General features: G+C 39.7%; 1 protein-coding gene across 3 annotated transcripts in view; it reads left to right on the top strand.

Annotated features, from left to right (window-relative positions):
* NELL1 (neural EGFL like 1) overlaps positions 1-26,952 on the top strand; it is a 264,862-nt gene that overhangs the window by 219,489 nt on the left and 18,421 nt on the right. For 2 of the 3 annotated variants that reach the window (XM_050335664.1, XM_050335665.1), the window contains one exon: positions 26,783-26,923. In XM_050335664.1, the coding sequence (XP_050191621.1) occupies positions 26,783-26,923 (141 nt within the window). The remainder of the gene's footprint in view (positions 1-26,782; positions 26,924-26,952) is intronic. The other variant, XM_050335663.1, reaches the window with a different exon arrangement.

Raw genomic sequence — 26,952 nt, 5'->3', positions numbered from 1 at the left:
GTGCTTTTGCAGTCAGTGTTCAAGGTTTGACAATTAAAAGATTGTGTGTTTGCCTTTTCATTAACGTCAAGCTGTCTTGGGAGACTTTTTTTTTAGCATGATTTGCTCTTGACATACATTATTACTTAGTCGTGTTTTCAAATACTATATATTGTTTCTGATATTAAAATATATTATAATTGACTTTCAAGATTTCTGAAAAGAACACATTTTTTTCACGGAACACAGTGCATGGTCTTGCGACCCCAAATTTTCGTGAGAGGAAAACCCCACCTCGTTTCACATCTTTTGTTTCAGGGAATGCAGGCAGCTGCTTAGATTTATTTTCTTCCCTCTATTCCAGAGACTTTTATCTTTCTGTTTTGAGCAGATTTGAAGTTTCTGACAGCAGAGTTGAGTGCCCATGGAAAGGGTTGGGGCTGAGCATTATGCGCACAAGTGGCAGGTACACATCCCGCACGCGGTTCTTGTCACTTGAGCTATCAGACCTCCTTGACACTCTCTCATGCCACCTTTTGTACTCGCTGTTTTTGTCCACTGAGGACAAAAACTGGCTGTCTCTTGCCCATGCATTGCCCAGTTCAAGCTGTCTGAGGCAAGGCTTGAGTATATCTCTCTGTTCAAAAAGGGGAGGAATTTTAAACAGCTGGGCTGCAGACAGAGGGTATCTGCAGACAGAGCAAAATGTTGGACCAGCAATATAAAGATTTTCAACTCCTCTGCAAAAGGAAACTCTTGTGATGGTTTTGTGACCTCTTTTTTCCACCATATTGATTGGGAAGCGTCTTTGTCAGTTGTTCGGTTGTATCAGTCTGATGTAACAGGTTAAGGGCAATAAATCTCAGACATGTTTGTTGTCCCCCCTTAGATTCATTGAGGCCCATTATTATCTGGCCTGAGTTTTGTGTGTGAGTGAGATACCACAGATCTAAACAGAAAACCCTCCACCTGCAGAACAGCAGTGAGAGTGCTCAGGAGTTTTCTTGAAATCCAAGCTGTGGGACAGATTTTTCTGACAAAGTGTGCTGCTTTCTAACCCCTATTTCATTGTGTGAGAGACAGGTGTTAATACCTGTTCTTAACTTAACAGCTGGATGCTTTGAGGGAGAAAGTATAGGAGATGTGTCAGTGATTTGATTGCTGAAAATCTTAGTTAGAACAGTAAGTTTGGAAACTTTGAAACCAGATCATGCAGCTCCATGAGTATTACGGCAGCTACTCCTCCGAAATAATGTTTGTTCTTTCTTTCTCTTGCAGTCCTCAAAACCAAGCAAACAAACAAACATGGATTATATAAACCCCCTTGATACGAGCTGTAAATTATAATCTTTCTCTTTTACCTCTTCTTACTTTCCTTCTCTGAGATGAGGAATGGTGCCATGATTGAAACAAGACAATGTGATTTGCTTTGTCTCTTAACTCCTACCCCTGTTTCTTCCTACTGCAAACTTTGTGTTGGGTTTTTCAGGGCGTATCTGGGAACAGAGCATCTCATAAATCTGATGGCAGTCAGCTTCTGTGTGTGGGGGTGGTATTTGTGCAACTGAAAATGGTGCATTTCATGGCTGTTTTTTGAAACTGTTCTTTTTTGTTGAAAGGAAGTTGTTGGTAGAGTTAGATGAGGCTAATTCATGGTACTGGCGAGAACAGAATCTTCATTGTGGCTCAGTCTTCTGTGGGCTGTCGTCTCGGTGCAGAAAGACTGATTTGCCCAGAGAGGAAAGAAGACAGGTGCTCTCTCCAGGTTTAGAAAAGAAGATTGAATGTGTTGGTGTGGAACTGATAAAAGGAGTCTCCTCATCAGCTTTAAAGCACACTGATTGACAACTTTCAACTCTAGTGGAGCCGGCTTGGTGCTGCATTAAAAATGATAACTCTTACTGGTCCTTCTTCTTGGTTTTGTGTGTGCTTCATTCTTGGTGAACCAGGGCATTTGAGTGAGTTTTTGTTCTCTTGCCCATCTCCTCTGCCCTTGACTATTGTTAATTTCTGCAGCTAAACAGTGGATTTCTTTGGCATTTGTGTTATCTTACAGAATCAACATAGAAAGGGAAAAAAGGGAAGGAGACCTTAAATATTTTTAGCTTTGTCAGACAGCTCAACCAGAGGCTTAGAGCGTTTCAAATCCATATAATGCTCAGGGAATGCTACATGCTCTTCAGCAAATACTAATTAGATGTGATCCTCCGTGTGGTTTTGTGTGTCTGTTGTTAAAATGCAGCGAGTAGTCTGATTGTGGAAGGGTGGGAAGAGGCCGCTTTGTGAAGGCAGCTTCTTATGCTCTGTGACTAAAATAAATTATGGCTCTTTTGGGCTTGAGGTACACATTATTTTGGTTGCTCATAGATCTCCTGCTGCTCGAGCACACTGGGAAACAAATGCATTTCTTTTATAAGAAAATAAAACCCGGAGTTAGTTTTCCTGAAGCTTGTTTTGATCCTCTGCTGAAAACAAGATTACTCCCTGTTTCCCTGGCTGCCCTGAGTTGTCTCTTGCCTTTTCCTCATCTGGTCTGAGACAGAGGACAATACATGGCCCTATCAAGGAGATTTGCAGGTCTCTGAGCTTCAGGAAGCACTGTCCTCCTTGTTCATTACCTCTCCAGATGAATTCCTCTCTTCCAAAGAAAAGAGGGCTGTATTTTGCCATGTTAGAATACTCTGTCATTGTTAGTTATATGTATATTTTTGGGGAAGGAGAATAATCTCAGATTTATGGAAGGCTAAAACTTGAATATCTCTATATGAAAACCTTACAAATTTATGTATGTTTACTATAGGGTTATGCTTATTTGGTCTTTCTAGTCAAGGATATGAAACAAGAGTAGTGGCTGTGCTAATCACCAGACGTATGTAATCTTCTGAATATCAGATAATTTCTCCTGGTGTCTTGAATTAGAACATTTTGGATGCTAAAATGTTACTATACAGTTAGTCATGTTGTACTGGTTCATAGCAGATACGAATGGAGTTCTTTTTTGAGTCATTTTCTCACCCAGAACACAGAGGGTGATTTAACCTTTCCTTCTGAAACACCATGTTTTTAAATATTTTCAAGAGACTTTTGAGGATAGTGAAGTCCTAAACAAACCACTCGAGCACCAGAAGAGCTAAAGAATAGGTGTAAGATGTGTTGCCTTACACAAGGTATCTTCTTTCCATCTGAGCTGCAGGAGAGGTAACAGCAAGCTCAGTATGGACAAGCTGCTGGAGAAACAGTCTGGAGGGTCATGCGTGGAGCAGGCAAATCGATAACAGCTCAGGTTCAAACCTCATCTACTCCAGTGCTAGAGAAATACAAATACTCCCTTAGAAAATTGTGGTCAGCACAGGAAGTTTAGCTGAATGATAGGATATTAAGTGTACTAATAATAGTAGAGACTTGGCAAGTACATTTTGTCACTCCTCAGTGTGTTATTTGCATATTTTTAGCTCGAAAATGCTGCAGAAATGTCACTCTGTGCAGAATGTTCAGCCACTGACTAACCACAGTTTTGTTCCCAGGACTGGCCCATTTCTGTTTCAAAGTGCCCTTCAGGCTGTTTGTGTGAAGGAAGCTGGAAGTCTCTGGATGAGCTGGACAGAAATTCAGTCCCAGAGCAAGTGGTAGGGAAGGGCAGAGCTGCTTTGTGGGCAGGTTGCAGAGCTTGTAGGTTCCCCAGGTCTGACCTGGCCTGAGGCTTGGGAATGCTGCACAGTATTTTTAGTTCTTTAATTACAAGCATTTGGGTCAGTTCTGGTTTTGTGTGTGTTTCAAAACTGTTGGCATTGAACGACGTGTTGATGCATTTTTAGATGTCAAGGTGAGCGAGATCAGAAGTGCTGCTTCTTTACAGAAGAGTTATCATTACTGCTGTTAAAAATCAGCATCTCCCCGAGGTACCCTACATCCAGTGGCCAGTTGCCCTTGGAAACAATTCATGAAAAGCTGACCTTCCCAGCCCTTTGATTTTGCCAGAGCTGTGGGGAAAATCAGGGCTTTTTTTTTTACTGTCATTTAGGATTATGTGTAGGACGGAGGAAAACGTAGTTCTGTTGACAAAATCAACGTGGAGAGATATGATAGAACTCCAACTATTAATTCATATGAGAACATTGTTCTTTCAATGAAAATGTTTCTTAGAAAATGCCTTGTTATGAAAAGGCAATGGTTATATTCCAATTCAAAATACCACCCCGCAGCGTGTACATTTTGACAAGGTATATGAGTTATAAGTCTCATTTCTGAAAGCACTCTAATGCATAACCTTTACAGGTGATTTATGATAAATTTTAGGAGACTGGGTAATTCTATAAAAGTACAAGGTGAGGAGAGAACCGTATCCAATTTAGAAGTGATTAAAATAAGTCTAATCTGAAGAGCCTACTTTCCAATACGTTCCATTCACCTCATGAACAGTAGGAGGCATGAATGCTGGCAATACCCCAACTTCCTGAGTTAATTTTCTTGGTCCTAATAACCTGCAGATTAGCCACCTAGTATTGCTGCATATGTTGCTTTAAAAATCTCAGCAAGCACGTGTCATAATTTGGAGTGGAAGTAGTTACAGACTGTGACTGACACTTCTATTAAAAGCCTCTGGTTTTCAGGGTCCATTACATAGCCATAAAAATCACTTGACATTTAAGGTCTCTGCCTGAGAGTCCTTTTTTCTTCCACTAATACGAAAGTCCAAAATACGCACTTTACTATTTTTTACCTCCATAATAAAAGAAGAAAATATACTGGGTTTGAAGGCTTCTCATATACAAACCACTGCCAAGTTTTAACCAGAAGTTTTGATGGTTAGAACAAAGCACAGTGTTTCTAGTTTTATAGGAGCAGCCCCAGTGGCTGGTGATGCCTCAGGCTGGGTTTACACTGAATTTTCTCTCTGCCTGTTGTAAGGCCAGCCCTGCTGGAAGGTGATGCCTCAAAAGGGTTGACTTCTTTGCCCTGCAGAGAGCCAGTCTGTGGGTTTGCTGGTCTTGGTGCTCTTCCAGGGTGGGGGGAGCACTCCTCCAGTTCTGCTCCCATGAGCAGGGCTGGGGCTCTGTTGCAGTCAAGCCAAGAACTGCAGCAGAGCTGGTCCTTCCCACCATTCCCCTGCTGAGAGGCAGTGACATCTCACAGCCAAGAGAGGCTTGTGTTGCCTCTCTGAGATAGGAGAGAGGGGCAAGACTTCTGAATTCCCTGTCCTGGCACAGCTTAGAAGAAGCAAATAACAGTGGAGAAGCAGTAAGAGGCGTTTCCTAAACCTCCTCTCAGAAATGTCCGTCCTCTTCAGCCAGACTAGGACTGCTCTGCAGAGATGGTGAGGCTTGAGTGTGTTCACTGAGAAATCATAGAATGGTTTGAGTTGGGAGGGGCCTTAAAAGCTCATCTAGTCCATCACCCTGCATGAGCAGGGGCATCTTCAGCTAGATCAGGTTGCTCAGAGCCCTGTCTGGTCTGAGCCTGAATGTTTCCAGGACAGGGCAGCAGGAGCCTTCTCTTTTCCAGGCTGAACAACCCCACCCTTCTTAGATGTTCCTTGTAGGAGAAGTGCTGAGAAAGAGCATAAACTCCTGCTTAACACCACCTTTACAGGATCACTGCACTCCAAAACCCAAGTGGCCTTCTAGCAGTTGGGAAATTTGTGTGGTGGTAGAGGGGATGGATTTCTTTATCATTTTCCACGCTGTACCTCCATGTTGGCTAGGTTTGTAGTTAAACTTTCCTCTCATCTGATTTTTCACTCTCATTACCACTCATATACAAGAGCTTGTCTTTCTTTTTAGCCGCAATATCACCTTGGTAGATAAATTCCAGAGTATTTTCGGGAATTCATTAAAAATGTCGGGGGAATGTGCTTATGTTATTTTAATTAAGAATCAGATGTTATCTAGGAGTTAACAGACACCGTTCTAGACAATAACAGAGCTGTTGGTTTCTTCAGTGAAAATGTCATGGTGATACCCTTCAGTGTCTTGTTGATGTACTTTATGTATTCCATTTTATGTGCGTATGGTTTGTGGCATTTGGCATCTAATACTCTTAAAATTGATGTTTACCAAATAAAGAACTGCAGACAACTGCCTTAAATTGTGATCAAACATATTGCTGCCTTCGAGGGAAAGAATATGATTTTATTCTGATCAAACTGGTTTTACCCCACTGTAACTTTTGTTGGGTTAGTTGGCAGTAATGAATTACAGTGCAGTACATTTTCTTGGAATCTGTGACCTGGGTTTGTTTTTTTTTTTTTTTTCTTTCATTCTTCTGTTGGTGTTTCCCCTTGACATAATGTGTGATACTTCCTCTGTGAACCTGGCAGAACAGAAGTGCCATCCTGTTCTCGGGAGGTTTTTGAGATCCTGGTTCTAGGGAGTTGGCAAACTCCAGTTCTCTGAGGTAAAACTCTTAAATGGGATAGTTCTTCAGCAAAATCCCAGACACTTTGTTATCTGTGAGACACCTTGGGAAAATCCAAGGTAAAAAGCTGAAATAGAAAAGAATCCTGCCAACTTGGCTCTGGTGGGCTGGTAACAAAAGCGAAACTGCTGATTTTTTTGCCAGGAACAGGATTAAGAAGGCTTTCACAGATCTAAAACCGTACTCAACTTCACAGTAGAATATATAAATGTATCTCTTAATGGGCCAGAAAGAATTTTAAACCCAGTATCTGGGATGTTTGACTCCTTCTTTTCTTAGAAGTCAAGATCTGAATTCAGGAATCCCTGTTGCTGCTTCTTCCTCCTCAGTTAGCTACATTGACCAGAACTCTAAAGTAATGAGAGATGGATAAGGAAATTAATATTTTCTCACTCCCTGAGTTTGCTGAAGTCAGTTTGCTGAACAGGAACTTGAGATGTAATATCTTAAATCTGTTTTGCTGTAATTTAAACGTAGTGCTTAAGTTCACTTCAGAATTAAGACCTATTTTTTGTATTTCCACTTGTATCCAACTGTATATTATTTTAATTTTCTTCCCCCTCTCCCACCCCCCCCCCCAGTATTCCCTTGAGTTCGTGTTTCCTGCTCTTTGGTGGACACACTGATGTAGCTAAAGATCCTATCAGGGATGTGAATGGCAGGGAAGGATACACAGTACTTTTGTCCATTCCCTCCAAGGTGGTAATGGCTTTGATTTTGTTTTGGTCCAGCATCATACTCAGGTTGTGATCTGATCTGCTCCAGGTCTTGCTCTGCTGAGTGGTTCTCTCAGCGAGGGTGGTCAGGGAAGAGGGTGGTCCTGCTCAAGGTGTAACAGCCTGAGCACAGTGACTCAACTCTTATTTCATGTCTATTAATTTCCTGAAAATTGGCCTGCATTATTTACCCACCTTCTGCTCAGTAAATCTGAACGTTTCTGTGTCACGCTGCTGCTCATCAGTCCTCCTAATGAGCACTGAGAGATGATCATTTGTAACCCTGAGCCTTTAACTCCCATTACTTTCAGTAGTCAGAGGAACCTGTGTTTGGTTAAATGAACTGTTTCCAGCAGAATAAATCTCCCTGCACACATCTAGAGCATAATTGACAGCACATCAAGATTTCATGTAATGGCTATTTCAGGTGTGAGAGTGTGGTGTACTTCTGGATCTGTTTGTAAGCTTAGGAGCAGCGCTGAGAACCCCTGCAAATGTTTCCCTTTTTCAATGTGAAACAGCTTTTGCAAGCCCTTGAAAGCACTAAAATAATGCTTAAAAAATAAATGAAGCATTATTTGACCCGAAGCATGGTTGTTTCACTTTCCAATGTTGCAAGCAAGTAAAGAACCTAGTTATTTTGACCCACTCCGTTTAAAATGTTAATCGTGCAATATAAAGTTTAGAGATCTTCTGCCATGGCTGATCTCAATCTTCATTTCTCTTCTTAATTGCACATTTGAACAAGAAATCGTAATGTTTTTAAATTAGCTCTTACAATCTATTGGGCCTTATGTGAAGGGGAAGATAGTTACTTGTAGGCTATGTGGTTTTATTTATAGCTAAATCTGGATGACTCCCAGGAACATTGTAGGAGAAGCTGCAAATGGAACAAACATTTCTGAAAAATACGTATTGAGACATCAGGAGCTTTCCTTTGCTCAGTACTTCCTGTCCATTTCTGTCTCAAAGAAACCCATATTTTGTATTCAAAGTGCTGTTTGGCTGGTCTGGGAATAAGCAAATATGCGATGCCAGGGCTTGATAACTAACAACAAAATTGTAATGGAAATTAGGCAAGTTCTGTTTTGACAGAAAAGGGAAAATGGACCAGAGGGTTTACCCTCTGGTGGTATGTGGTACTATGAAGAATAAACAGTGTTGTCTCCTTTAGAATTTTATCATGTATTACCAAATATTATTAATAGAATAATAAAGTCTCTAGCATTTTATAACTGCATAAGAAGCATTCCAACTTAGATGATCCAACTTAGTTCCCACTTACCATGGGAGACTGTGTCACATAATCCTCTTTTTGGATTTGTCAGATCTGTTCTAAAAATAGCTATTTCTTAAAACAAAAACAAAAACCACCAACAAAAAGTTACTATCTTGTATCTTGCTACTCAGCTACTCAACCTGCAATGATGTTTGAGACACTGCTGACAGTAAAGGCCCACTTGTGTTGGTGTTCTGCCACTCGTCATTCTTTCTCTTAAATGAAAAAAGGAAGACAAACCACCTTTTTGTGATTTGCTCCTAGTGAGTTTATGTAAAGGAATAAATATCTCCTCTTGGCTTTGAGTGTGCAAGGCAAAATAAGTGAGGAACGTGACCTTTCATAAAGCAGATGTTGTGTGTTCCAGTGGCTCTCTTCAGTTTTTGCCTTTTTTTTTTTTTTGGCAGAGTTGAAAAAGAATTGTACTGAGATAAGCATCACTATGGCTTGCTTTATGGCATTAATAGTGTTATGTTTTCATTACAAATGCTTCTGTTGATAAATTCTAGATAGCTTTTGCCTTTTTCAGCAAAGCCAATCCTCCTTATCCTGTGATCCTCTGGTTGATTAATAAGGTCTTTATCCTCCCCAGTAATTTCTCACTGATAATTTCCCAACTTTTAGCAGAAATGCTTATTATTGGGCTCTCAAGCAGAATCGTGAGGCACTTTGTATCATTAATTTTCATTTCATTTCTATTAGGCAAGACTTTCCCTTTCTTTCAGAAAGCAATTGCCACTATTTCCTGGCGTTGGCAGTGCTTTCCAAAGTTGAATCATGCTGACCAAAGTTGTGCCCCCTTTTTTGTGTCTTTGCTGAAGATACGAGATGAGCTCCAAGACAGGTGTTTGAAAAAAATTACCTTCTTCAGTTCTCTTTTTTATTTTTTTTTTTTATCCAGAGGTTTCCATGAACTTTAAGGGTACTGTTTCTCTGTTTTTATTGGTGAGATGCCATAGTTGCAAAAGCATGGATTTCCAAGGCAATTTAGTCACTTGTAATGGGGCTGTGAAAAAGTAAAGTTAGATCTCCTGCTGTGCATTCCCTCATTAAATTCTGCACTTGGATGTCTGTGAATGTTCCTGCTTTCACAGGTAAAATGTCCATACCTCTGCATGTATCCCATTTATCTTCCTTGCCAGGGATGCCCAGCTTCATGCTTAAACCGTTGTGGCTAAAACTCCAAAGCAAGCTTTGTTGAGACCCAACTAACTGGAGTGCTCCAAGAATCCTGCCCTGGAGCTGTGCTCGTGGAAAAACACGCCCCTGACCCAACCAGAGCTGCTACTTTTGGTTGGAGGCAGCAGGCAAAGCGTTTCTGCTCGTGGCTGTACGTGGCTTGCAGAGTGGCCATTCGTATTTTTCACCTCGAATTTTTGATTTGGGATGACTCCCTGTGCTTGAGGGCTTTTTTTAAAATTATTTTTAAAAAGCTGGCAAAGTCAGGTGGGCCAGGGGAGGCTGGGATGTTCCTAGTTCCTTCAAAGCATCCTCCTTTCTGTGTTGATGGATCAGCTTTTGGCTGTTGGAGCTGAAGAAGCGAGGCACGGAACTGTCCCTAAAGAAAGTTTTACAACTGGGCTCATTTCAGAGTTGAAATTTGTTATTTATTAGAAGTACTAATACATGGAAATGTATCTTTATGATGATAGGCTCTTTAGGGGCTGGTTTGAACTGTTATCTTCATTTCACACATGCTTTCTGTATCTTCACCATTTGTTCTCATTTTCTTCTGTTTTCTCTCTCTGGCTACCTTGCTTCCATCTCCTTGCTTCTGAGAAGAATAAAGGGCAAAAATGCTGCACCCTAAATTTCTTTCATTATCTACAGAAAGTTTCACAGTGTAATTATATTGCAAATAGGAAATGATTTATATTTAGAAAAGACAAGGCATTTAATTCAGTACCAAGAAGCGGGAATGAAAATTACTCTCTTTTCTATCTATGAAATTGCCCGGTCTTTGCTGGATTGCAAATTTTGTTCAGGCTGCCTAATACAGTTTCAAGTTGTATATTAATTATTGAGCATGATCCAAGCTGTCACATTTACAAAGTGTTGCTGCATGCAGGGGTGTAATTTAATGTCTGCTGTCAGGGAATAAATTCATAGACTATAGATTTCAGTCCTGACTGGGCCACTAACTTAAGTGACTGGAGGTGCTTCCCTCGTTTCTCCAGGCTCATTTTTCTCTGTCTGTGGAATGTATATCATGAGAAGCACCTGTAACATGTTGGGTGAATGACTTGAGTTGTTGATGCAACTAAGAAGTTGGAACTTGCTTTTAGAGGAAATGTTAGAATGTCAAAAGCTAAACTTTGAGGTGGTTTTGAAGTGTTTTGCCCTGTGAACGTAAAAATACTTTTGGATGTTCTTCAGGAGTGAGAATATTTAAATTTTCATCTTCAGTGTTGCTGTTGGTAATTATATCTTGCTTTTCTTGTTGGCTTTTCATGGCTTGTCAGTGGTACCAGTGCATATATTAATGTTAAGCCATTAAATTGTTGTACAAATTGGAGAAACACTAACGAGTAACAACTGCCCAAATTATCTTAAGAAACCAAAATTAATTAAAATACTGTATTTCTGTACTAGGCCTGCATAATGTATTATGAAGTGATATCAACAAAGAAAATATGAAAGTTTAAACTAATCCTAAAAATAAATTTTAAAAAGGCTTTTCAAAGGGTAATGATGGAATATATAATTTATTGAATTTTTTTTTTGATGTACAGTGCTTCAAAATATGGATCAGCTATTTTCTGGTATTCTTCAGCTAAATTTTCAATAAGCTGTTGAAATAGACAACTGTTTTGCTGTCCTCTTGCTAATGTATATCGGTAAATAGTGTCTAATTATCAATATAGTAACTGGTAAGCAATTATAAATCAGTGAAGACCACAAGCTTTTAGAGATAAGCTCTGCAGCAGCAGAGAAAAAGACAAAGTAATAACATTATCCTGTTCATGAAGCAGAATTTTATGAGCTGTGGAACCAAAGGGGACATTTAAAATCAAAGGAAAAACAATATGGTGTTTGCTTAAAAGAGTAGCGTAGACAAATAAGAGGGTGGTGAATAATAAGAACAATAATTAATGGGAATATGAGCAATTCAGCTGGTTAATTGCACGTGAAAGTCTACTCAGTTTTCTTGGAAATGGTAAAAACTGTTTCAAGTTAAAAGGAGAAACTGGCAGCTTGATCTGTGTTTCTCAGCAATTTCAGAACTGGGTCCTCTGTAGAGCTAAACCAAGAATGCACTCTGCTCTCCCTCACTGACAGTCATGTGTTGGAACTATGAGGGAGAATTGTTAAAATACTGGGATCATTTTTAATTAAATTTTCCAGAATGCAAATGTGTAGCCTGAAATTGACTTTCAATTTTTTTTTTTTTTTTTTCCCCACGCAGAAAAAAGAGATTGCAAAGGTATTTGACTGAACATATTTGGTAATTGTTCTCTCCAGAGATCCAAGGCTGACTCATGTTCAGGGGAGTGTTTTGATTTCCCTTTTCACACATGGCAATACAGATGAATATGTGTGCTGTTCCAGAGTCCTGATGGGAAGGCTGATTGCCTTGGGAAGGGCTGGGAAGAAGTCCCGTGTCCTGGGGAGGGATGTGTTCTCTTCCCTTGCTTCCCTTACTAAAAAAATCCACATTTTTTAGTAAGCTTTTGAAAGTACCTGTTTTGGAGTGAGGTCAGATATGATTTGATGACAAGCTGTTCAGACACAATTTACCAGGAGTATAAGGGAGTTCTGATGGACAAATCTGGTCACAGGCTCCAGGCCAGTTCTTTATATTCTGTTCCTTGTCTTCACTGATGTTTGGCTCAGGATGAGCATGTCCCTCAACTCTAATTTAATCAGAAGGCACCTGAGTGATATTCTTTAGCCCTGCCATTGTTCCCCTGCACAGTGTTCTCTGATGGACACACCAAATACTCCTCCACAGGACATGTCTACATTTCAAAAGGTGATTTTAGAGTTTCTTTCCTTCTTGCCCAGTAGCATGTCAGCAACAGTCATCTCGTGGTTTGGGTTACTTCAGTGACACATCAAAATTAAAAACTGCAGCTTGGGTAAGCTATTTAAAAAAATATTATGGGTAACTAAGTAATTACTAAAGTGCTTTACACACACACAGACAGACACACACACAGGTACATCAAAGCGTTTTTTATTAGTGTTTCAATGAAACACTTTGACTCTTCAGCTTCAGCACAACACAGCCAGGAAATGCTTTGATCTAAGTACCAAACTGCACCTTTGCAACAGAACAGGACACACTTTCATGTAGTAAAAAAAAGATGGGATTTTCATTCAGAATTAAGTTTTCTCTCCTTTTTTTTTTAATTAATTTTTTATGACATGAAATATTTTGAAGGTAGCACTCTATAGGATTGCATCTCCTTCCTGAAAGTGCAGTCCATGGAGCTCAAAGATGACCCCATATATTCACATCAGGGTGGGAATTGCATTAGGGGAAACAGTACCTTTACAGCTTCATGCAAAGGTGAAAGCACAGAAGATTTGAAATAAGAAGCTGAACTCTTTTTCACTCCAGCGTGGTCTGTGGTATTGACACAGCCAGGATTGGGTTCTTGAAAACCTTCTCTCTGGAAAATTATGCTCCTCAAAGTAAGTCTGATGTTTGTGGTCAAGGACACCCTGTCTTTGTCCTTGCCTGCATAACTATATGTCATGGAATAGCTGCTGTTGATGGCTCCAGGGCTGGCAGCAACTGGAAAAGGGATTTCTTTGTACACTGTCTACTGGTTTGATGGCTTTTAATGGAGGAAGAATTTTTTTTTTTTTAAGTATTTTTGAATTAAGCATCACAGTGAGCCTGAAAAACAGACATAAATATTCAGTTCTTCCTAGGAAGCCAAATTTTTGTTTCATGTCTTTGGTATGATTCTAACAGGGTTAACAGAGGCATTTTTGACTAAAAGCTATATAAATGAAGGTAAAAATTTAAACTTTGATGAGTCTGAAATATGAAAGCTATTACAGTAGTTTGGAAGATTCTAGTCTCATCTGAGAAATGGAGAAATGTTCTGTCAGGCCATAGGCCAAACACACTCTCTTACATAGGTCTTTGTAGAAGGAGAATTCAGATGAGGTGATGAGTGATCACTGACACATGCAAGAAGGCAAGAAATTTGATCGAGCTTTTGCCAGCAAGGGCATGTGTGGGTTGTTTGGCTTTGAAAGGGTAGCAATACTTTTCTGGAACAGTCAGAGCAACCAAAAAACAGGCCAGCCTTGGGACAAAGCCTCAAAGCATGGCCCATGAAAAGGCAGCTGTTGTGTTGCTCAGTGGATGCAGTTCTCTTCCTTGTGCTACCCTTTTTTTAATCACATGAGCTTTTTATTCTATATTGGTGAAAAAAAAAAAAAAAGGAAAGAACAAGAAAATAGGAAGATATAAAAATTGATAAAAGAAAGATAAAAAGTAGACAAGGGCTTATTGTAAGATATATCTCCCTTAAAGCACTGCTTGAAACACTGTTTTCATATCTTTTAAACTCATTCCTCTGTCCAGTGTCTCCCACAGGCCCATTAAAGAGGCCAAAACAGCCCCAGTAGCTTCCTTGCCTACGTGCCAGCCAAAAAACACTGCCCTGAAGATGAGCCTTTCAAATTCATCTTCAGCAAATTCATCTGAGCAAATGCTTGGATGTCTTTTGTGGCAGTCAGGATCGTTGTGGGAATATGGGGTACAATTAGTCCTCTACAGCTTAGCCTACTTCAGTGGTACAGGATGAGCAGAGCAGGTGACTGTCACCTGTTGGAAACTCAGACCTTTAAAAATGATTTGAAAAATCAGGAACAGATTTTCTTCTGCTGTAAATAGAGGGTGGGAGGATAATGTCATTTTCTTCTTCTTTTTTTTTTTTTCTGCTCTTCTTTTTAAAAAGGCAAAGAGGGACACGTGTATCACTTGATATCTGAGTTCTAGCCAATGGCACTGTAAAAAAATAGCATATTCTTAGTTTGCTGCTCACCTTTCCATGGGATGGAAATGTCATTAAAAGGTAGGTAGCAGTGGCCTGTGCATGAAGGCGCTTCATCGTAAGCTCAAAATCCGAGTAACTGAAGAAGAGGAAAGAATTCTGAATTTAGTTAATTAGGTTCCTGTGAGCTCCTTCTGAAATTCTTGTGAGGCACAGGAAAGGCAGTAGTGCCAGACACAGATGTGATCCTGCCCTGGTGCTGAACACGTCCTCCACAGGCACCGCTTCTCTCACCTCCCGTTTGCTCTGCCCAACACACGTGTTCAGCTTGGCACAGTTTTGCCACAGTCTCTGTGAGCTGGCAGATGGTGAATCAGCCCCCTTTATTTCTAATTCTCTAGGATAAAAGCTGGGATATGCTAATGAAGTGCACAGGGTCTCTTCTGAAGGAAAAGGATTTCCCAGAAATACACTTTGCTCAGAGTTCCGATCCTTCCCTAGCTGTGCTTTGCTGAGGTGCAAGAGGACTGTAAATATTCTCTTACTATTCCAATTCCTTCTTGTGTGCTAGTAGCTTCCTCCTTTCACCTTTCTTGGTACCCTGTGTTTATCAGTCCAGCAGGATGACTCTGCAGGGGCTTCTCGTTAAACTATGGGTGTGTGCTACTGCATGAAAGCAGATAAAGACAACATCTTAATGGCAGTAATTTTTTGTCAAGCAGTTGAAGTGACTGTATAGGATCAGATGATTATTTAGATGTGTGTTTGGGTGTATTTCTGGAACAGGTCTATGCAGGCTGGGATGGGGTTTGAACTATAAAATTATTCCAGTGACTGAAAATCTGCGAGGTCGGAGACCAAATTTTCAGTTGCTGGAAAATGAGGAAGTTTAACCAAGAAAGTGTCCCTAGGAGGATAATAAATGACATCATCTTACATATTAAAAAAAAAAATAAAAACATTTATTTTGACTGGACGTTAAAGAAAATAAGATTTGCATCCAAATGAGTGGTGAATTTTGGGGTGGTATGTTATGTAACTGAAGGATAAGTAAGGAAGGCATCTTTTTACTATATTTCACGGATTTAGATGGTAGTCTGTAGGATTTCTGAGTTGGCAGATGTTAAGAACCAAATGGAATACGCATCTCTCATTTTGCCTTTCCTCTGCTGTGTTTCACAACCTGAGAAAACCTTGTTTTGGAAAGCCAGGTGTTTTATATTCCGGTTTGGTGGTCCCAGGTCCCTTGCCAGTGGCATGCCACATGCTGTACTGGTATTTAGTGCTCATCTATTTTAGATCAACCATTGGCCTGGGTCACTGTCAGGCAGTAAGCAGCTTTTTACTGACTCCCAAGTGATTTAAATCTTACAGACAGTGACACAGCAACATATTAGGTGCTTTCATGTGGCCCTAAGAGTAATTTCCTCAGCCTGTTACCATTTGTTAGGTGAGGTCGTATTTCCTGCTGTGGGACAGCTTTCCCTACAACCCTCTTTCTTGCTCGTGTCCTCTGATGTTCATGGCTAAACCAGCACTGCTGTTGTCCTTGTTTATGGCGTGAGTCACAGCTGTCATATGGTCTGGAGCAGTTCACATCACCTGTTCTCTGATTTGGATTTAATGTGCATGATGGAGATCACAGTCTTTGAAGAAAATCTCCATACCCAGCACAATTAAGGAAAGAAACTAAAGGGACAGTGTAAGTGCTCTGTTTTCAGCGATTTTTCTTTTTTTCCCCTCAAAGTTAGTCTTGCTCCTAAATGCATAAATATGCATAAGGTCAGCTTTTTTTTTTTCTTTTCTTTTTTCAGAGATTCTCACTTTAATTTTATATTCTTGATATTTTGGTATCCTCTGTGCTACAGATCAACCTCATTTCACTGATAATGAAGCTCTGAAACAGAGGCTCTGCCTATACATATCCCCATATATAAAAACTCTTTGTAAAATGATAACATTCTGTATATTCATTCATTAATCTACATACTATCTGAAGTGTACGTGAAGAGCTACTAAATGTTTTTTGTAGGGCCAAAAATATTTGCTTGCAAATAAACAGAAATGCAGAGAAATTTTTTTTTTAGGATCAAACAGAGGGTCAGTAGTAACACTGGTGTTATACCCCAAGGAGCTGTTGCTTCTAATCCTCAATTTACTCATCTAGCCAGATTCACTGAGTCTTTCCAACCACCCAAAACCAATTTGGATAACTGTGTGTTTTTAGTGAGTGGAGGTCTTATTCATGCAGTAAGCAGTGGTGGCTACATCTTCTTCATGAATAATCAAGCTCCTTTCAGATAATAAAATAACCAAAGGCCTTTTATGTTTTATCTTTTTTTTTTTTCAAAATACTGTAATATTACATAATACTTTAAAAAATATTTTGAGATTACAGGATGAAGGATGATATAGAAGTGCAGTGTATTTATTATTATTATTGTTATTAACATTTGATGAGTCCCGTGGCTTTTCTTTTAAGATTTTCTACTTATTTCAGTTGCACATTTTTAATTGCTTAGAGAAATGATGTAGTCATATCTCAGAGTTGGTTTAATTAGAATTATTGATGTCTGAAGCAGCACCCAGGCTGGGAAAACTGGGGTCTGATCAAAGTGACAACTAATGGTTTAGTGAAGTTAAAAATTCAATCTGTAATTAAAAAATGAAAGAGAGAGCATATGCTTTCAAAAGGCACATTTTATGCTAAGGAAACAGGCATTTCTTATTTATTTGGAAATATTCATTGCAGTATTTAAAAAGAAAGGTAAGAGTAATGACTGAGTTTTTCACCTGGAAGAAACTAGGTGCAACACTGTGCTTTTCATATGCACTGGTATACTTTATTCTCTTTAATTAGATTTAGAGCTGCATGTAAAATATGAAGTTCACTGTAAGGTGGGCTTCAAGATTTTTGGAATCTTGAGTCTTTTGAAGGGAAATCTTTCTAGCTTGATTGAAAGTACATATAAACGTGCTTAATTTTAAATGTGTTATAAAGAAAAAATGTGTTTAACATTGAAATTAATTCTGATTTGAGGTGTTGATAAAAACCAGAAGGCCTTAAGCAGTCAGTGTTGCCTTTTGTGTCTCAGCTCTCGTTAACTGGTGAAGCTGCACCGGACAGTTGAGCATCTCCAGTCATCTGGGGTGATTCCTCACCTTCATTCTGAACGTGTCAGTGGACACATTGTGTGGGTTTAGCAAATTTTACTAGGTTTTTTTTTTGTGGGTTTTTTTTGGTTTTTTTTCAACATGTTGACTGATTATTTAGTGCAGTGAGATGCGACTCTGCCCCAGTTTAGCTGGGCAAGTGCACTTTTTTTCCATGTTTCTCAGACCTGCTGGATTGTGCATGGGGAATCACGGCACCAAACCGCTTCTCGTGGCTGTGTGCACGTGGTGTGACAGGGCTGGGTAAATTTAACTGCACTGGAGGAGGGGTGGGTAACAGATGGAAGGTGGTGGGGCTGGAGAAAGTTCAAGCAGACCAAAATAGAGAGTGGCTTTTACTCGGTGTGATGAACACAGGGAGATAGGCAAAGTGATGCAAGAGTCTTGATTTCTCTTCCTAAACAACCCTTCCAGTCTTTTTTTATTTGGTATCTATTGTGTAGGGTCTTTTTGTGTACCCTTCTTGTTATCAGAAATACATGTAGATATTCCAAGATGGCTGGGGAACTTCCCTTGATGAGAGCAGTTGCAATCCAGTGTGTTGTGTGGGAGACCCACCACAGATATGATCTTTTTATGAAACTGTGTTCACACATTCTCCAAAACTACACTTACAAAGTGTTGGGGTTTTTTGTTGCTGTGTTGTTGTTTTTTTTTTTTTGTTTTTTTTTTTTTTTTTTATCATTTGCACTTTATTGATCAGCCCTTCCTGAACCATTTTCATCCCTAATTAAGGATGCAGAGAGCTTTACATTTATTCTGCTTACCGTTTCAAGAGCTCTTTTTATACTACTTGTTTAGGGATTTGCTTCCTTGGGAGAGTTTATTACCGTATGAATGAAAATGCTTTTCTGAAGCTGTTAATCATTTCACGATTTTGAGGAAAAACTAATTGAGAATATTTCTCATTATTATTAAACTCTCAGGGGTGCTATAGGGTGTGCACACTATTATAATCTAAACCTGCAATTTGGATTTGCTTCTTGTGCCCTTTGGCACAGTGGTATACGGGGGGATTTTAAGGAGAGTGACTGACACTCAACCCCCCCCCAAGCCACAGTGAAGAAAATGTGCTCTTTATCATTCTCTCATCAGCTGCCGCCTCTTGTTCACAGTGAGATTGTTTTGACAAGTGCTATTTTGTCACACTCGATTATGAAAGGGCTCAAACTAATCAGAAGAACTCCCTAACACTGTGGAGTGTTGGGCTGCAGTACAATCTTCCCCAGTGAAGTGGGGGAGGACTCGTCATGTCAGTCATTTTAAATTTGGTTCGGGCAAATCATGGAAGAACGTATGGAAAGGAGCGTTTATTCTCTGTCACAGGATGTTCTGGATGAGATAATAGGCTATTTCTATCACTCTCTGATGCTGAACTTTAGCACTTCAAGTGCCACACAGAGTAATACCTTGGTCAGGCATTGCACCTGAAGATTGTGCGTGAAATCTGATAGCACTGGGTAATAATGCTGAGGCTCATCGATGAAGCTTTTACACACAGAGCCAGTGTCACCTGAGTGATTCCTTCTGTGCAAGGCACTGGGTTGCAGACAGTTAGTAAGCTGGGTAGACAGTGCTGTTTGTCAGCGTCCTCTTTTGTAAGAGGTTTCATTCGTCTCTTGTGGCTCCGATGAACCAATCTGCAGCATCCCGTGTAGTTCATCAGTTTTCATTCAGGTGAGAGTTCCTTCTGGGGCACAATCAGAGAATGACAGAATGGTTGAGGTTGGAAGGGACCTCTGGGAGTCACCTTGTCCAACCCCACGGCTCAGATAAGGCCACCTGGAGCCAGTTGCCCGGGGCCATGTCGAGAGGGTTTGTGAATATCTCCAAGGACGGAGACTCCACAACCTCTCTGGGCAACCTGTGATAGTTCTCAGTCACTCTTACAGTAAAAAATATATTTCCTGATGTTCAGATGCACCCTCCTGTGCTTCAGTTTGTGCCCATGGCCTCTGCTTGCTGTGAATCACAGAGAAGGGTCACCTCCCTCAACCTGCTGGCACTACTTTATCCAACACAGCTGAAATCACCATTCAGCTTCTTTGCAAAGTCATCTTTCTGATTCAAGTTCAACTCACTGTCCACCCAGACCCCCAGCTCCTTTTGGGCCAAGTTGCTTTCCAGCTGGTTGGCACCCCTCAGCTATTTTGCTTTAACATATATCCCCTTTTAGGTAATTCTTCCTAAATTTTGAGGTCTTGGCAAAGAACGTGCAACTCTTTAATTGCAGGACGTCAAAATCATTTGCCAGAAATACTTTTTATTCTCATTGATGCCTTCTTACGAGGTATTAAATGTGTTTTGCCGTGCAGATTTTCTGAAATGTAATCCTGCAATCTGTAGTGTGTTTTTAGTATGGTCTTACCAGTCACTGTAAATTCAGTGAGCCTGAATTTACAGCATTTATGCTTTGAATAGGCTTAAAGCAGCTTTGTGCATAAAAATACTGTGCTTTAGGAATGGGTTTGAACTTCTTCTTAAAAAATCTATATAATCCTGTCTGTGTAGAAGAATACCTCTGTGTGCTGAGGGCTCCATTGATTACAGTGAATCAACACAACAGGCCTCTCCTGTTGATCTTGTTCTCTCATTTTATTCTACTCTGCTTATCTAATATTCTGAATGGCTGCTTTTGTATAATGTGTGTAGATACAACTCCAGCATCACAATTTAATTGAATTAGCAGTCGGGGATGAAGATAGTGAACATTCTTAAAAAATAAAGCCTGTATTCATGAGGGGAGTGAAGGTTGACCTTGCCTGTACTTGGTTAGTTGAGAACATTTTTATAAGGAATAGAGAATGGAGAGTAAAAACGAATATATAATGATATACATGATGTAAATTAAATCATAGCGCTCAGTGATTTACTCGTGGTCTGCAGTTGAGTTTCTCTGCAGGAATTCTACTGGATTGATTTACATGGGTACCCTTAACACAGAGACCACACACTTTTCCTACCTAAATAGGTAGAAAAATTATAAATGCGTGGTCCAGACAAAGTGCTCTGGTACATTTAGGAAGAGCGTAATGGTAAAAAGAGTAAGAAAGGACATTCCTGGAGAACTGTGGGATGTTTCCAGCAGGTACAAGGTGTGGTAGGCAACGAGCTCAACTTCTGTCCTGAAGTTCTGAGTCATTAGTCCATTAGCTGGACATGGGAAGAGCTGGAATACAAAAACACACTGAGCTAATAACCCTGCTGTTATCAGGGTGATGTGATTTGATTTGAGAGACATGTTGACCACAGACCTCAAATTTGACAGAAAGTCTCTGCCTCAGTTTGAAACTTAAACCTACTAATTGTGAAGTCATTCTGTTTGTTTCTGGCTTGTGGAGTGATAATTAAAATCCTCTTTGCAATGGGAACCCAAATGCAATATTAAATTTGAAATAGTTCTTCACCCTGCCAGGCTTTCTGAAGAGTGATCTGGCTCCAATTTTTATGTCCTGCATCACCCAGCAATCTTTAAACAGGAGAAGAAAAAATTCTTGTTGCAGCCCCACTGTTGTGAAGTGACATTTATTTCAACCATTCAGGACTTTTCAGTTGCCTAATCCAAGTGTGCTGCATATATAGCATGCAAATGGACAAATATGAGGGTGTGAGAGAGACATGCACTGAAGTGATAAAGACATCGTCTTGGATTGTGTATAAATTTATAAAATACTAAAATGAATTTCAGTAAATTAGATGTTCTATATTAAAAAAAAATTAATCTCAAAAATTGCTGGTACAACTAGTCTGTGTTATTATTCTGATATCAATTTAATTCCATTTATTCATGTTGAACTCATCATTCTAAATTTGCACATGAGTTTCAGATGATTAAAAATCTTGATACCAGTCCAGAATTACACAATAAAGCATATTACAGCTGTTCTGTAATTATAATGGGAGGTGGGCACACCTTTCATCCCCAAAAGCCATTTAGTACTATTAAACTGTTGCGTGGGTTTGATTATTCATGAACGTGAGTTGTATTCACTACCTTAACAAATTTAAAGTTTCCTGGTTTACTGCTGTATCCTCAAAATAGAAAAAAAAAAAATGGACCTAAAGCCTGTATCATTTATACAACCAAGACTATTCCTACCTGAGAAGGAGCTGCAAAGGCCAATATAAATATAATGAAATTAAAATCAGTCTGTGAAAACATGCCCTGACTACTGAGGAGAGAGGAATATTTTATTCGGTGCTGATTGTTTGCCCAAAATCTCCTAATGAATTAAAACGAATGCAATTAAAACAGAGGCTAAATGTCAAAGAAAAATTTCCCAAGCAGCTCTTCAGGAAGAGGTGGGGGGGGTGGGTTTGGTGGGGATCTTTATCACCTGAGATACTTAAAACTGTGAAACAAAAAAATGGACGACTAAAAATCTCAGTAGACAGTTCTCAGACAGATGTCTCTCCTGCCCTTTCCACTTTTTAGTATCTCTGTTTTGCCCTGAGAATTAACTGGCCCCGTGAGGTTGAGCAGCAGCCCTGAGTCATTATTCAAATGTGACTTAATTACAGAGTTATCTGTGTTCTTTAAGTTACCATTTGTTTAACAGCTAAATTGCTGTAGTGCAGCCGTACCCTTGGGATTCCAGGCACAAACCTGGCTCAAACCCGTGACAAGGTCAGCGCTGTAGCCTCTTCTGCTGGGAAAATCTTAGCAGACTTTAAGGGTGGCTGCTGAGGATGTGTTTCTACTTTGTATAGCATTTGGTTTTTTTTTTTTAAAAAAAAAGGCAGGCCCCTTCTCGTAGAGAACTGTCAAAGCTAATAAAGAGATTCAATAATATAGCCAATATAAGGGTTAATAATGAAGACTAAAAAAGACCTCAACTGTAGGGATTGTTGGTTTGTGGTTTTTTGTGTTTTTTTGGTGGTTTTTTGGTGGTGTTTTTTTTTTAGAGAGAAAGATTTTTTTCATCTCCTGTTCTCATCCAAAGTAGCTCTCTTTGCTTTCAGGGTTTATTTGAAGTAGTCGAACGAATCCTTTGCGGCAGGGGCACTGTTTGCATAGCGCTGTCAGTGACATCCCTTTCTTGCTCTCTCTGTCTTGTGGAGAGGCTCAGGAGATGAGAAGAGGCTGTATTTTACATGTAACTTCTGCCTCGCTTGGCTGGGTGCATTTTTCTGGTGGTTTTTTTATGTCGGAGAAAAATACTGTAATGTGGGAAACAAAGCTGCAGCGCTCTGGAAGTAATGGACTTAACTGTCAGGGTACCATTTTAATTCAGGAAGCTTGAGACCTGTGTGATCCTTTCTTGTTAGTACAAACTTTTCCTGCTTCAAGGTCTCCTGGTCAACAGAGAGCTAAAGATAAGGATCATGTTTGGTGGTTTTGTTTTTTGGTTTTTGGGTTTTTTTGCATGAAAAAGAATTCTGTAAGGGTTTGATGAACAGACACTTTTATAATACAGCTCTTCTGTGTCATTGAAATTTTAGATTGCTAGCTGTTACCTGACACTGAACAGTTTTCCTTTCAGTATTATCACACAGTGACTTAAATGTGATGAGGCATTAGAAAAGATTGAATTATTTTAATTTTACTTTTTCACCGGGTTCTGAAGCCATTGTGTTTTATTTTGAGTTAAATTATCCTATTTATCTTCTCTGCATAAATACCCTCATGAATAATGCAAGAAGCTGGGATGCTAAAAGTAAAAATTACAGACCTGTCCTTAAAGGACAGGATTAACATCCTGCAAGGGCTTATACACAACCAGCCTTTTTGCTACGAGACAAAATTGTGCCATTTTTGAGCATTTACAAAGCGTTTTTGAACGTGGAGTGTTGCCAGATCCATTAACAATTCTCCACTAATGGCAGTTCAGTGACTGAGTGGGGTAAAAGCAGGCAACGGGACAGTCTGTAAGAGATCTCCTCTTACATGGACTTTGTAAGAAGGCTTGAATGAAAAAAAAAAACACCCACAAAAATAGTTCCATGGTGGTAAAAGCAGCCATGGCTTAAGTTGAATTAGAGCTAGAAATGAAAAATACTACACTTAAAGGGTGCTGTGAGAAGGCAGAGCCTGGAGCCCTGGGGGACTGTGTGCTCGCCCTGCTGCCACGAGCTCCGAGGGCAGGCAAGACCAGGAGCACAGCAACATAGCCAAGAGATGCCCAGCAGTTGTTTCTTCTGGCCTGTGCCACGTTGCAGGTTTTAATGTGCTCCTTTGAAGAACTATTCTAATTTTTTGTGCTGTTTTCACTCACGGGTCAGAAGTGTACACTTTCTTTTCAGCTTAACGTAACTTTTTGAAGGAAGTTATAGCACACTTTGGTAAGCATCTGTACACGCTAAACCCCCCAAAAATTAATGCATCTGAGGCTGAAATTCCATAGCAAAACCCTAAAACAGACTTGGATAAGAAAGACTTTTATCCTGAGGCAAGTATGCAAATATAGTGGTAGGATCTAAAGATGGAAAAGCAAAGATGAAGAAAAGTGAATTGATTCTAATTCCCTGAACTGGCTGTTATGTATAGCAACATCCTCCTATGCAGAAGAAATCCTCAAAAAAAAGTGTTTTCAAAAGCCCTGGTATGTCCAAATGGAAATTATCTATTAAGTTAACTAAGCAGTGTCGTGGTATATGACATACCATTATATAAAGCTGGTTTTTTGCATTTTCCTCTTGGTATTCTGAGCATCTTTAATCTGAATTTCTAAAACATCCACAATATCTTGCTGTGCCTGCAGAGCTGTGTTTGTATATGTGCTTGACCTGAAGAGGAGAGGCAGTGGTAGGGGGTAGAGCTCAAAGGGTTTTTCACCAGTTGCTCCTGCATCAAGTGTCTGTCAGGACAGATTTTCCCAAAACAGCTTCTCCTTATCCTTTACCCACTGCCTCCAGCACGGGCAGGGCAATGCTGGCATAACTCCACTGGTTTAAGGAGGTCAAGTAAGTAAAGGAAGAACCTGTAAAACTGAAAGTGAGTCTTTCTTTTTTTTTTTTTTTTTTCCCCTAGCTCTGCTGGTTGAAGAAATTGGTTAGTGCCTCCCTACACATCAGGGAATAAAAGCTGGAACAGTTATGGTACTGCCACAATAAAGTCATCTGGTCTTGAAATAGTTCTATGTATTATTTTACTTTTCTGACATAATCTCTAGAGACATAGCCTAGCTGCTCTTTTTCCACTGAGTAAACTGCTACTTGGTTTTGGTACCCTGCCAGACAGGCTCTCTGAAAATTTACCTGCTAGTCAATTAGCATCCTGTACCATGAGCAGGAATCATATACTTTTGAAAGGGCTTAGGCTTAGGGATGAAGTTTAGGAACACTCTATTGATTTTGTAAATTAAAAGTGTAAAATTGAATGGATAGAGGTCCAGCACAGGACTGGCCCCAGGAAGCAGTTTTTAAACGTGGACATTCTCCAGTTCAACACTGGGGAAGAAAGGAAAGCAAGGAGGAGGATTCATTTGCAGTTGACCTGCAATAGCAAAGTCACTCACTTTCCAAAATAGGATTAAACTTGTTTCATCAGCCATGACATGTGAAAAGATCGTGGTTATAAATTCCATTTGCTGTAATGAATTGAAAGTGTCTGAGTTTGCAAGCACCACTCACCGCTGATGGACAGCTAGATTTGTGCAGTGTTTTAACACTAAAATTAGCTCCCACAAAATAAAAGGTACAGAGAAGGTGGCAGCAGCGACAGATTTTAAAGCATTAAAAAAGTTGACTTTATTGTTAGATGGGAGCAGAATAAAGCTACAAATAAATAACATTTATAACCCTGTTATGTAGACACCTTGGTTCATGCTAGAGTGGTTCATGCTGGACACAAATCTTGGAAAACAGCATTTTTTTTTAAGGTTTCTCAGCCATATTTCCACAAGAATAAGTATTGCTACTGAAATGAGGTAAAATCAAACTTTTCTATGGTATTGCTTGTAACAAATAAGAAAATGGGATTGTATTGAAGGATACTTCAAATCCATTTCCATGTACATCAACACGACTCCAGTGCAGACCATGAAACCATATTGGTGTATGTATTTTGCAAATTGAGATAAAAGCTACACTCTGGGGTTAGTTAATAACCTTTACTCAGTCTTGCATCAGGGTCGTGAGACATTTCTTCTTTGATGCTTGCAGAGCTCAATGCAGTTTCTGAACCTATTTTCCCCAAATTTTTTGGTTTGGTGCGCACAATTTTATGCGTATTTTAAGTGTGCCAAGGAAAAAAAAAAGTCTCAGTGGGTGAAAATGGGAATTATATGGGAATAATTTGAGTTTCATTTTAATTGATAAGGTACCCAGCTGAAAACTGTCCAAAACTGTGAGTGGGGGGAGTTGGACTGAATAGAGGAATGAAAATATAATGGCTTCTTAAATTACCGCAAGGTTAACATATAATTAATTTGCTAATTTTAATTACAACCCTCCAAAATGTGCTGAAAAATGCTCAAAGGGGAGAAGCAGCCAGGTGCCAGCCACGATTAGCCAAGGTTACTCGCAATTAAGAGGTCTCTATTAAACAGGTTAGAGAAATCTGAGAAACTCCTTCCTAAGACCAGCACATTTTGTTGACACTCAGCAGGGTGTTCATCATGCTGTATCTTTCCATCGCTACAGATTTGCTGTCATTTTTGCCTCACTCTTTTCCTGCTAAATGTTTTATTTGCAGCTGAAACGTGGACTGCTTTTTCTGTTTGTCACACGCTGTTACACCCGTGCCGGGTATTCATTTTGATCACGGGAACAAAAAGAGATTAACCAGTGTTTGCCAAGTGCTCCGAGCACCTTAAGTGCCAGATAACTGCCAATATCGCAGCTGAATGCTGGAAACACAAATCCTGAAGGAAATGCTCTCTCTTTCCGAGGTATCCTGGGGCGTGGAGTTTGCAAAGCAGGAATATTGCTGAAACTGCCTTTTCGGTGGGCAACCTGTTCTGCAGTGCTTTGTAACTTCTGAGTTCAAAAAGCCAACAAAAAAACCAAATAAGGAACAAAAAAAAATCTGCATGTTTGCTTTGCGTTTTTAAGAAATTGTGGTGTAAAAGAATGTGTTGTCTGTAACAGATTACGTGATGTGTTATTGTTATTTTTTTATTGTTGTTGTGTGAGTCATGCTTTAAGTGTCTGTTGTTGGGGACCGTAATAAACCTTAATCCATCTATTAAAGGAAACTTAAATAAGAAAAACCAAAAACCCCAAAAACAACCCATAACATTTTTAAAAAAACAAACAAACCTACAGTATTGGTGTCAAAGGAAATTAATTTCCTGGCTGGCTTGTGTTTTTCTCTGAGGCAGATATTGATGAGTGTGCAGAGGGGATCATTGAGTGTCACAACCATTCACGCTGTGTTAACCTCCCAGGGTGGTACCACTGTGAGTGCAGAAGCGGTTTCCATGACAATGGAAGCTATTCTCTTTCCGGGGAGTCCTGTGTTGGTAAGCAATGATCAGCAGAGCCTTTTTTT

The sequence above is a fragment of the Myiozetetes cayanensis genome, unplaced genomic scaffold (genome assembly GCF_022539395.1).
Source record: "Myiozetetes cayanensis isolate MyiCay16 unplaced genomic scaffold, myiCay2020 scf6-25, whole genome shotgun sequence".
Lineage (NCBI taxonomy): Eukaryota > Metazoa > Chordata > Aves > Passeriformes > Tyrannidae > Myiozetetes > Myiozetetes cayanensis.
Note: the sequence above shows the minus strand (reverse complement) of the source record. Positions and strands in the feature narration are given on the sequence as shown.